This window comes from Felis catus, chromosome B1 (assembly GCF_018350175.1).
Source record: "Felis catus isolate Fca126 chromosome B1, F.catus_Fca126_mat1.0, whole genome shotgun sequence".
Classification (NCBI taxonomy): Eukaryota; Metazoa; Chordata; class Mammalia; order Carnivora; family Felidae; genus Felis; species Felis catus.
In genome coordinates, this window is record NC_058371.1 from 50357682 (window position 1) to 50370286 (window position 12605).

Genomic DNA, 12605 nt, shown 5'->3' on the forward strand with positions numbered 1-12605 from the left:
AAGTCTATATTAACTAGTGAAGAATCATATGCATAGCTAATTTCTAGCTCTACTCTTGTGTTTCTCTGGTCCCTGATTGTTTCTCAGGGGTACTTTAAGGTCTGATTAGTATCAGAGGGACTTTGACATCTTTGGGTAAAATATAGAATATCACTATCCTGGTTTGTATATGAATGTGAACTAAGGGGGTTCCTTAGGCCTTTATGGATCAACAAAAGATAGCTGCTATGCTTGGAGGTTTTCCCATTTCATCTCGGTCTTCAGTCTGTTGTTTAAAAACAAACGAAAATAAAATGTAGAATTTTTTTGTTGCCAAAGATCATGTAACACATAGATGATTCAAGTAGGAGATGGGACAGTTGGGTTCCAAAGTGCTTTAGTTTCATGTTATTCTCTTTCCTGTCTACTGCTCAGTAATTTTACTTAGTGGTGAAGAAATGCACACCGGGTTATAGATAGTGGGCAGTGTTTGAAGGTCCTGAAACCTTATTTTGAATTACTAAAATAGTGAGGTTTAAATATCTCTCCAGGAGACATAGTTCACATAAAGGCACGGGGGGGGGGGGGGGGGGGGAGTTCATTTACATGCCATTATCCCTTAAAGAGTCCTTCCCCATCTTTTCTATATGTTCACCAAGACACAAAAGGAGGAATTTTCTGGCTGCAATTTTTATAGACTTCAGTGTTATTGAAATGAAAGTGCTTCAAGGACATTTCCATTTGTTACTAGCTTATGGTTTCTCATTTCATGTAAATTATTTTGCCACTTTTCATTTTAATTCCTTGCTGTCATTGTCTGGCAAAATGATCATTTGATTTCTCTCTGTGAAGATATTCACTGATTACTCAGCTGACGATGTCCTTTGTCTATAAAAGTGTAGTGCCTTAGGATTTATTTTATTACTTTTTTATTACTACCTGTAGATTTCTGTTTACATTTCTTTCCCTTTTTTGTCTTGGAAAATGTCTAGGACTATAAAATATTCTTACTTGGGACAGAAGTATATTTTGAACTCCAGAGTTTCAGTGTAGAAACAGATCTCTTTCAGAGTCTTAGAGACTTTAATATGACAAATTCTCCTATAATTTGTCCACTCGGTAACAGTAGAAATATCTATTTCTTTGACATAATCTAAAGGTTAAAATGCTTGAAGGTAAATGATAAATAGCGTGGACTATTCCTAAGGCTATCTTTTTTGTGTATGGGGATAGAGGTTCCTAAATGCAGGAGGTCTTGAGTTATTCCCATGTTGAAATGTCTCTTGAATCTCACCTTTCTTCTCTCTTTCCATGCCTGAGCCTACTGCAGACCCTCTCCTCAGCTATTGCCACGCTAACTGGCTTCTGTGTCGAGTATAACCAGAGATACTGCCCTACAAAAATAAATCTGACCATATAATACCCCTGTAAAAACCTTCATTCCCAGTTGCCTAAAAAGTTTACTGCAAACTCTGTCATATTAAAATCTTGACCCAGTGTTTTTTTTCAGTTTGATCCCCAAGTACCCCACCTTAGGTACAATATATTCCAGCCACGTTCCTCCACATTCTCAGAACATTCTAAGCTCTTTCATAACTCCCTTTCTTTGTATATGTTGTTACCTCTGCCTTGTATAAATTCACTTTACCCACCCTCCCTGCTCTTTTTTTAAGACCCTGCACAAATGCTCGTTCCTCTTTGTTCCTATATACTGTATTTATACCACCAATATAGTACATTCTTTTTTTTTTCCTAAGTTTACTTATTTATTTTGAAAGAGACCATGTATAAGCTAGAGAGGGAAAAAGAGAATCCCAAGCAGTTTCCACGTGTCAGCATGGAGCCCAATGCAGGGCTCAAACTTATGAACTGTGAGATCATGACCTAAGCCGAAATAAAGAGCCACCCAGGCACCCCAGTGTAGTCCATTCTATAATATTTTATATGTTTTATTACATACACACATCTCTGGTCTGATTATCTTTGCCACCATTTAGCCAATTGCCTGGGGTAAACGAGGACTTAACATTTTTGGGGGGGGGGTGCCTAAATGATTATTTCCAAAATTAAAGTCATTAGGCCTATTTCCCAACCTCGCTGATAATCTATTCGTTATATATATGTCAGAAATAAACATTATACTAATATAACTTTATTCAACTATATCTTAGTCTAAATATATAATATGGTGAGATCTCACTTGGCTTTCTCCTGAAAGATATTCTTGGTTTCATTAAAAGCCTTAACTGAAGGGGCGCCTGGGTTAAGCATTGGACTCTAGGTTTCTGCTCAGGTTGTGATCTCATGATTTATGAGTTTGAGGCCTCTGTCGGGCTTCCCACTGACTGTACAGAGCCTGCATGGGATTCTCTCTCTCCCTTTCTTTCTGCCCCTTCTCTGAGCACTCACATACTCTCTTTCAAAATAAATAAACTTAAAAAAACTGAAAAAAAAAAGTCTTAAACCACTATTCTCTGTTTTTATCTTTGTTCTTTCTTTCATTCATTTATTCCCTCATGTATTTATTTATTCAACCATCTGTTAATCAAACAGTTGCTTACTGAATTTCTGTTATGTGCCATGCAGATTCTTTGGGCTTAGATAGCTCCTCTTTTGAGTAACTGGATAGAAACTATAGTTAACCATCTTCTTTGATGCTTCCTTTTTTTCTGAGCAATTAACATGCCCTCTTTCAGAGAGCACATATGAGAAATATTAGGGCATTTTGACACTAAATTCAGATAAGTCAATAATGTGATGTGGTTGCAGAGTGACCACGTATTGTCTAAAGTGGGATACTTTGGGCAAGTGAGTTTGTTAATCATTCAAGGTAACAGCCCTATCTCAGGCAAACCAAGATCTCCCTGTAAATAACCCCTATAGTCTAATCAGATTGCATTACCAGTTGTCTTGTTTTCCAAGCACATTTCAGGGTTTTATGCCTTTATATCTTTGTCTGTACTGTTAACTTTGACCTTTCCTCACCAATACCTGGAGTCTGTGCCTTCGTCAAAAGCTTGCCCAATTCAGTGAGCTTTCCCAGATCAGGGTTGGGAAATCTGTTCTGAATTTATTTAGCACATCATTTATATTCTTAGGGGCTAGGTGTATTCTGGTTTGTCTGTTACTGTTTTAACTGTTGTTTTGACTCCTTCTACTATTTAACTTTTTTTTATATATTTCTCCTCAGCTGAACCACATGTTCTAAAGATGAGGGCTTATATTTGAACTTACGTTCACTCCTCAAGTACAGGGCCTTACTCACAGTCATGTAATACATTTTTGTTGGATATTTTATTTCCTGGCCTACCTTTGTCTTTCCTAAAACCACTTCCACTTTATGTTGGTATTGTGTATGTGTTCCCACTGCAAAAAAAAAATTTTAAGAGCTTTGCAATGAGTATTTTTAATTAGTACATCTTAAACTTGTATAATTATGATGGGGTATCTTAAACTACATTTTATCAGTTTAGATTATACTGTCTGTCTTGAATTCATATTTTTTAAACATTGAAATACTATAGAAAGGCAAAAGATGAAAGTGGTATTCCATAGTCTGGCATACACACTTCCAGCTGTAGTAGTACATTTTACTGAAAATTTATATTTTTAGTAGTCCTACATTTCTAATTATAAAAATAATAGGACCTTAACAGAGAAGAAATGACTAATTGTCAGGCTTAAAGATTTAAAACTATAGTGAGTTCTTACATTCTTTGATTTGGAAGAAGTTACTGACTTATTTTTACTCTGATCATCTTACTTTTATATAATTAGATCCTAAAAATACACAGTAAAAATGATTTTTAAGACTTTTTAACTCATTAAATCACATATGCCATGAATAACTGCAAATTCTAACTTAGCTTCCAAACATACTGTGGCTTTGTTCTAATCATTAGAATAGTAGTCACAATCCTAATATTTCCTAGCTGATCTAAATACACTTTCCAAACATAAATTGTTTATGGAGTATTAATCATTAAACTAGTGTTTAATTGTTCAGTGTTTTCCCAAAGTTCTTTTATTAAAAATTTATAAAAATAGCATATGTTCATTTCAGAAATTCAGCTGAGAAGTATATAAAACAATATGAAAACCAATCTTAATTACCACTGGTATTTCCCTGTCTTCCATTCATCCCAGTACTCTTGCTCTTAAGAGATAATCATCTCTTTAATATGTATCTTTGAGACCCTCTTACAATACTTCTATAACTCTTGATTTTCACCAGTTCACTTACAGTGGTATTTATTTCTTTTGGAAACTCCTACACTGGGTTGAGGGTGACTTTACTTTGTTCATCATTATTGACTTGTCACTGCTGTCATCAGTGAGGAGGGCATATAAGGATGAATCAGACTTGTACCTCAAGTGGCTTTCAACGTAGTCGGGGAGAGATGTATACAGTGATAACTATAATACGAGATGAAAAAATGTAAGAGAGGGACAGATGGAGTGCTGTGGGATTCATGGAGTGATATTTACCTTTGACTGGCCAAGAGCTAATACCTGACCTATATCCTGAAAGACAAGATTTGGGCTGGGGGGAGGCAAAAAGCAAATACACTGGCAGGAGAAGGGCACAGAGATACTAGGAGTTTACAAGGTTATTCCATTTTCCTAGACTGTAGCGTGCATATATAGTAGTAGCAGCAGATAAAGAAGCTAAGGTAGTTTGGGGTAGAGCTCTGAACACCTCTATAATAAATCTTTAAAAAGTTTTAACAGAATAGTGCCATGACTAGAGATGTGCACTAGGAATCTTAAGTAGACATTATAGGGGTATAGAGTCAATCACTGGCTTTGCAGTAATTTAGAAGAAGAGTTGCCATAATGAGGTATAGTGGCCCTAGAGCTGCTACTGAAATAGAACCTGTAGGTCTGAACCATATTCCATCAAATCTGAGAAGGCGTTGATTGTAAGACACACCTTTATTTTGTGTACAGTGAGGGGAGACAAAAAAAACACTGCCAGTTATTTTTAGACACCACTAATTATAAGATATAACCTGATTTTAGAGATTATGATAATAAACATACATCATAAAATCAGCAAAATAGAGTAATTGCATATATATAGGGAAAAAGGTTGGGCGCGCAAGAAAGACAGGAGAGAGGGGTGCCTGGGTGGCTCAGTCGGTTAAGCGTCCGACTTCGGCTCAGGTCATCTCACGGTCCGTGAGTTCGAGCCCCACGTCGGGCTCTGTGCTGACCGCTCGGAGCCTGGAGCCTGTTTCGGATTCTGTGTCTCCCTCTCTCTGACCCTCCCCCGTTCATGCTCTGTCTCTCTCTGTCTCAAAAATAAATAAACGTTAAAAAAAAATTAAAAAAAAAGACTGGAGAGAGCTGAGCAAATGAAAGAAAGGAGGAAGAGATCAAAGATACAAGTGGAAAAGGAGACCTTGAAGAAGAGAACACATCTTCCTCTACCATGAGATAAAGAAATGATTGACAGTACTCCAAGAAGTTTAGAAGTTGAAAAGCTAAAAACATTAAGCAAACTTCATTAAATAACCTCTATCTTGGTAAAAGAGGCAAGGTCATCTGTAAAAAGAATGACAGTGGTGGGTTTGAGGGCTTGGGACTTAAGAGTGAAAAGGTTTCAGGTAAGTGGGGCCTGAAAGATGGAATATTAAAAACAGCAAAGACTGAATGAGTTCCCATCAGAAATGAGGGGCCCAGTTAAGGTTGAAAAGCACAGATTTATAAAGAAACCAACTGGCCCTATTTTATGACTTTGTCCAGGAACACTTGGTACCGTGAGAGAAGGATGGACGAAAACTTGTGGAAGGTGCTTTCTGCAGGGTAGGAGATTGGCTGGACAGGTATGGTGGAAGGACAGAAAAGCTAAATAATCTAAGTTTCTCCCAAGAGATATTATTGATTTGGCTCACCATGAAGTTCAGGCTAAGAAATGAAAGGTGAGGCCAGAAAAAGAATAGATAAACAGATTTTTTTAAGTTGGGTGGGGGGAGCATTTTTAAAGGGATTCAAGGGACACCTGGGTGGCTCAGTCAGTTGAACATCCAACTCTTGGTTTGTCCGACTCTCACAGTTTGTGACATCACTCCACCCACACCCCTGTATCAGGCTCCTCGATGGGCATGGAGCCTCTCTCCAATTCTCTCTCTCTCTCAAAATAAATAGATAAAAACTTTATTAAAAAAAGGATTTGAGGGATGCCTGGGTGGCTCAGTTGGTTAAGCATCTGACTTCAGCTCTGGTCATGATCTCACAGTCTGTGAGTTCGAGCCCTGTGTCGGGTCTGTGCTTACAGTTCAGAGCCTGGAGCCTGCTTCAGATCCTGTGTCTCCCTCTCTCTCTGCCCCTCTCCTGCTCATACTCTGTCTCTCTCTCTCTCTCTCAAAAATAAAATAAACATTTTTTAAAAAGGATTTGAGATTATTAAGAAGGTGAAAAAATTATTTTGAAGAGGAGGAGTAGGTAAGTAGAAAGTTGATTGGAGAATTTCAGAATTAAGATGATGGAGGTTGAATTCAGAAGATTGAATCTGGAAGATGTGTAATCTTTCTAAAACACAGATCGGAGTATGTCTCTATGTGACTTGGAAACCTGTATTTCAAGATGATGTCTGTACTACTAACAAGAACAAATAAGGCTCATCACAAGCTGACCCCATCCTACTTTTCCAGGCTAATATCTCCTCATTTCTTCCTGTGAACCCCATAGTCCAACCACTCTGAATTCTCTGTGGTCACAATCCTCAACGCTTTTATCTACCTTTTGCTTGTACACATGCTGTTCCCCTTGCATTAAATACCCTTCCTCCTCTTCTTTGCCTTGCAAACTCCTGCCTATCTTCAAGACCTAACTCAAGACCACACTTCCTCTGCCACATCCTTCTGGGTGCCCGCACACCACACTGAGCACACTTTCATCTGTGCACCAGGAGTACTCCCTTCAGACAGCCTATGGAATTTGGCCACAAGTATATTGATTTCCATGTCTTCCTCCAGTAGATTGTAAACTCCTTGAAGTCATAAACTATCTAATTCTCTTTACCCACAGTGCAAACATACAGTGTTAGGTACTTAATAACTGCTTTTGTTGTCTTCGTTGAATTTTAAATGAAGAAGCTAATCCAGTGCTTCTCAAACACTAATGTGCATTTGAATCACCTGGAGATCTTGTTAAAATTCAGATTCTGATTCAGTCTGAGGTGGGGTCTGGGATTCTACCTTTCTAACAAGCTCCCAGTTGATGCCGGTGCTGCCGGTTCCTGAAACTAATTCAGAGTGTTTTCGCACAAGTGGAGTAAAGGTAAAGGTCCAGTGAGAGTGTGGGAGTGGGGCAGTTACGGTGACAGTCACTTGGTATGAGCACTAGAAAATCATGTAGGATGAGATGGTTAAATCACAGAATCAAGCAGACTGCTGTGGAAGATGGTTGACAGGACTGGTATGATCTAGTTCTAGGACTTCCTGTTTCCAAAAAGGAAAGGCTTTCCAGTCCTGGCAGCTGTGTCGGGACCACAGCAAAGGATGCACTCCATGGAGACGGCGGGGATGGGAGGTGGGGTCAGAAGTCAGGTTTCGGGGCTCACAAGAAGGGTCTGCGGCCTCCCGTGTTTGTTCCTGGTGAATGGCACATCTACCAGAGGGGGATGGAATGGAAAAGCTGCATTGTAAGAGAAGGGAGGCCCCTGAAGAGAGGGGAGGTTTAGCACCTTGACAAGGGATTATTTCCTGATCATAAGTTGATGGATTCAAAGTATGAAGATCTTCTTTCTTAAAATCATAGATGACAACAGAAGTAGCATTTAGTAAGCATTCTCTTCCCACATAGAGTCTCACAGGTCTGATAATGCTAAAGAGAAGTTCAGTAAACCTAATTTCTTTTAAGTACTATCGTACAGAAGTAATATGTGCTTTTGTAACATATGAAAAAAGACAAAAATATTTAAATCTTCTCCACCAGTCCCCTTCCCCCACAATGAAGTAATTGATTTTTACAGCTTGATGTGTACTCTTCTAAGCATTTATCCATGCAAATTTATGTACACATAGACAGGATTTTTTCAAATTCCATAATGGCATTTTCCATGCATACTATTCTGCAGATTGTTTTTCTCACTTAGGAATGTTGTAAACATCCCTCCAGGTCAGTGGATAGAGCTCTTATTTTTTCCTAGTCATTTTTAAATAGCTGTGTATAAATATAGATGTCCTGTAATTTGTTCTGCACAATTTGGTAATTTAAAATTTTTGCTACTACAACCAATATGACACACACAAAAAGGTCCTACTGTTACCAGCACCTCCGTAACACAACTCTATGATTTCAGCCAACTGTATGTATACAGGCAACTTTTATATCAAGGACATCTTTCAATGAGGCAAAGCAGTAGCTAGGCCTGCACTAATAGAGTAGCCACTAGTCACATTTAGCAATTTAAATTTAAATTTGCTAAAATTAAATCAAATTAAAAATTCTCTTCCTCAGTCACATCAGCCTCCTTTCAGCTGCTCAGTGGCCACATGTGAGTAGTGGCTACCCTATTGGATAGTAAAGAACAGACCATTTCCATCCTCACAGAAAGCTCCATTGGACAGCCTGGACTAGACGCTGTAATGCCACATCATAAAGAAGAACGTGATTTTTCAGTGGGTTAGCATTTTAATGAGAGCACGTTTCTTAAAGTACAAACTTTGTGTCTTAATTGGTTGCCCCTGCAGTTACTTCAATGAGAATCAATACCCAGATGAAGCCAAGAGAGAAGAAATTGCAAATGCTTGCAATGCAGTTATACAGAAGCCAGGTAAGGCGGCAGCTGCCACTTAACTCAGGGGTGGAGCTCTCGGCCTCACGTCATCATCTGGGACAAGAATCTTCTTTTACTCATTGCGACTGAGTGCCCTAGGTTCCATTCCCACCACCCTCCTGTGCAGTCACTGCCCTGTCCTGTTCGGGTGGTACTTCTTGGGGATGTAGTTATGGTGGTCCAGATCAGGTGTTCATATGGAAGGTTGCAAGAGAGTATCCCTGCTTAAGATAGGAGGCCTGGAAATGATAAAGATTATATAGATGTCTTTAAAGATAGAGCATAACTATATCAATTCCAAAATAATGTTAAAGTTTGGAATATTTAAGCAAGTCTTGTAAATAAATGAAAAGATGTATGTATGTATGTATGCATGTATTTTGCAAGTGTTATATAATTCTGTATTCCTGTTTGAAGAATGAATTCTTATTAAAATTGGCTTGTTAATCTTTCCCGCATTGGGATGAGTTCTGCATCATTAGGAAAAACTTAGGGTAGTTCCATTCTAAAGTCCTGTCATTCCCGTGCAAGTCAACGGAGACACTTAAAGATACAAGACTTTTTTTCCATGTGTTAAAATGTTATTCCACATTTTACGGTTTTTGTTACCAGAAACTGTTCTCAGTTAAGATGATCAATTGATCTTCATTTGGCCAGTTAATTTGAATGGCCTAAAGGCTATAGATACAAAAGTGTCAATATTTTATCATAATTAAACTGTAATTTATTCTCCCTTACCCGGAAGCCTGACTTCTAGCAATCTAGCAATCTAGACCCTACATCTCCAGTGATACCTATACCCTAACCTCACACCAGCCACAGTCCCACCCCAGAAGCTGTGCAGGAACTCAGAGCCTTCCTGGAAAACACTTCACCCTGTGTCATCAACACCTTAACCTTTTTTCTGGCTTCTCCACCCACTGTGGATTAAAAGCTTAGTAGACAGAAAAGGACAGGGGAGGAGGAAAAGGTACAGGTGGACCCTTGTTTGCAGGCATGGTGTTAATCTGTAAGAATTCACATTTGACAGCAAAGAAGGTAATAAATTTAAAATGCAACCTGAATTGTGCTATGTGTTCTAGTATAGTTATAATAATGGATGGTCAGAGTCAAGAAAACATGGACAATAATTATTCTTCTGTCTTAAGACAGCAGGAAACTAGTTTATATAAGGCTTTAAAGATTTAAGTAAACTTCAACTATCTGGAAACTTGATGAAGAGTAACACACTCATCTAGAATGATGCTAATTGAATGAAGCCTCCATGTACTATCATCTGACCTTTGAACCCTAGAGTTGAATTTGTGGAATTTATTAATTTTGTATTTAGTATTGAAATTTCTTTAGTATTGTGTGGTTTTCTGAAATATTTTGTTATTAGTTGCTATTTCTGTATTTAGTGTTTATTCATTCAGTAATAATTTAAGTGCATACATACTACTAAAAAAAAAAAAATCCCCTGTATCTGTTGTTCTAGCAATAAATGCAATCAAAAGAACTTTTCAAAAAGAAAAGTATTATTCCTTAAAACTAGTCTCAGATGCAGACTATCTGAATTTTATTGCATGCATTCACAGGCAAAAAACTGTCAGATCTGGAACGAGTTACCTCCCTGAAAGTATATAATTGGTTTGCTAACAGACGGAAGGAGATCAAGAGGAGAGCCAATATTGGTAATGTATCAGAGAGGCTGCTTTCTTTTTTGAAGCAGTCCTAGACATCAGTTTTTGGTTTTTGGTTTTTGGTTTTTTTTGAAAGTACCTTCAGTTTAGAACTGCAGGTCTTAACAATCCTTACTTTTAAGCCTAACAAGAATTGTCCTTATGTTTTTCTTTGTGTTTTTAAGAATTAGAATTTCTTGCAGTATTTGTATTATACTAATAATGGCATTGTTCTTAATGTTTTAGAATCTAGAATTAGACATGGCCCCTGACCAGTTACTCCTGTACCTCATAGTAAAGATGCTTGTTAAGGTCTTGAGAGAGGGAGTGAGACCCTGAGCTTCTTTGTTGTTACTGGGCTGTGGCTTAGGTATTAAGAAACATATGATTAATAGAACTGGAATGAAAGAGTCTTAATAGGGAACATAGCAAAACACAGATTTATTTATTTATTTATTTATTTATTTATTTATTTATTTTCAATATATGAAATTTATTGTCAAATTGGTTTCCATACAACACCCAGTGCTCATCCCAAAAGGTGCCCTCCTTAATACCCATCACCCACCCCCCCCCCTCCCTCCCACCCCCCATCAACCCTCAGCTTGTTCTCAGTTTTTAAGAGTCTCTTATGCTTTGGCTGTCTCCCACTCTAACCTCTTTTTTTTTTTTTTCCTTCCCCTCCCCCATGGGTTCTGTTAAGCAAAACACAGATTTTTAAGAAGAGCATTTCAGAAACATGAATTAATGAGATTGGGGTGGGGGGTTGGTTTTGAGCTTCTAAAATTGTGTTTCAATTCTAAACTTACTCCCCATCAATACAATTCTCAAACACTTTACAGAACCCCAAGACAGGAGTGCTGTTTAATTAGTTGGTAAGTATTTATGAAGCACCTAACAGTCAACCACTCAGATGTGGCATGTGAGGCAGCAGGGGCTCCAGAATGACCACTGTGTTCCTCTCCTGGCCTATGTGCAGCTGAATTCTACCTGTCTGCAATTTAAAAGAACCAAAACGTAGAGGAATCTAGGTTCTTGTTTAATTACATTCTGATTTCCTCAGCACAAAGATTAATTCAGTGTTTTGGCTATTACAATAATGTAACAGATAATTTAGGGATCTATTTGCTTTTTTCGAAGAAGCAGCAATCCTGGAGAGTCATGGGATAGATGTACAGAGTCCAGGAGGCCATTCCAACAGTGATGATGTTGACGGAAATGACTACTCAGAGCAGGTGAGCAGCTGAGCAGAGGTTCTTGGTTACAGAGTGGGTGGGATAGTATGACAACTCAATTCTGTGGGTGTGTTTTGTACGGGGTGGGAGAGAGGAGACAATCTAATGTCCCTCCACTCTGCTCATGTGTGTAGTTAGATTTTCATGTAATTTGAAAGGAATGTGGTATAAGATTCAGTTGTCCTGTAAAATTTGTAAGAAACTGTTATTCACCCACATGGATTTATTGTCATACAACAGGATACTTGGCAAGTACGCAATGGGGAGGAGGAGGAGGGAAGAAGTTCAGAGGGAGGCAGAGAAGCAGAGAAGGTAGAAGAAGAGAGGAGGATCTGATCCAAACAAGCAAGTTACACCATCCACCACACACACACTCAATGTTTGAGAACACTAAGGGCTACTGGGTAGCTATACTCCATGCCTAAACCTGTACCAATGCAGCACACAGTGGAAGGTCCCGCCCACCACGGCCCCATTGCAGTGAGAACCCTCATGCCCGGATGAGTGGTTCTTTCAGAGTCTCTGGCACATTGACACACACATCCTCTCATAAATGCATGTCTTCTCACCTCACCCTGACTTAGTTTTCATTGCTTGGGGGAAAAATATATATTTAATTGTAGCCACTGGATGGAATAATTCAGTAACTAAGAATGTGGGAATTTTCCCCCCACATATCTGTTGACAGATTTCATTAAAATTTTCATAGGATTTAAAATTCGTTTCTGTTTGGAATATGAAAAAAAATGTATGATGTCTTCTGGACCACAGCAGGAGAACGTTTGCTGTTTCCTGTAGTGTATATATATCTCTTCCTCGCCCCTCAGTCAGTTCTGAAATAATAGCCCACTTACGTTCTTCCTTCTGCCATCCATTTTGCAGCCTCTGTTTACCAGCTTGAGCGCAGACACTGCAGGAATGCACGAACTTTACACGAGCCCCTTT

General features: G+C 38.5%; 1 protein-coding gene across 9 annotated transcripts in view; it reads left to right on the top strand.

Moving 5' to 3' along the window:
* The window catches only part of HMBOX1 (homeobox containing 1), a 196810-nt gene that overhangs the window by 169024 nt on the left and 15181 nt on the right, over positions 1–12605 (top strand). Inside the window, exons 7-10 of one of the 9 annotated variants that reach the window (XM_019828625.3) lie at positions 8679–8761; positions 10342–10437; positions 11566–11660; positions 11901–11972. In XM_019828625.3, coding sequence (XP_019684184.1) covers positions 8679–8761; positions 10342–10437; positions 11566–11660; positions 11901–11972 — 346 coding nt within the window. Of the gene's footprint in view, positions 1–8678; positions 8762–10341; positions 10438–11565; positions 11661–11900; positions 12006–12605 lie in introns of all 9 variants that reach the window. The other 8 variants (XM_019828626.3, XM_019828627.3, XM_045055621.1 and 5 more) reach the window with 8 other exon arrangements.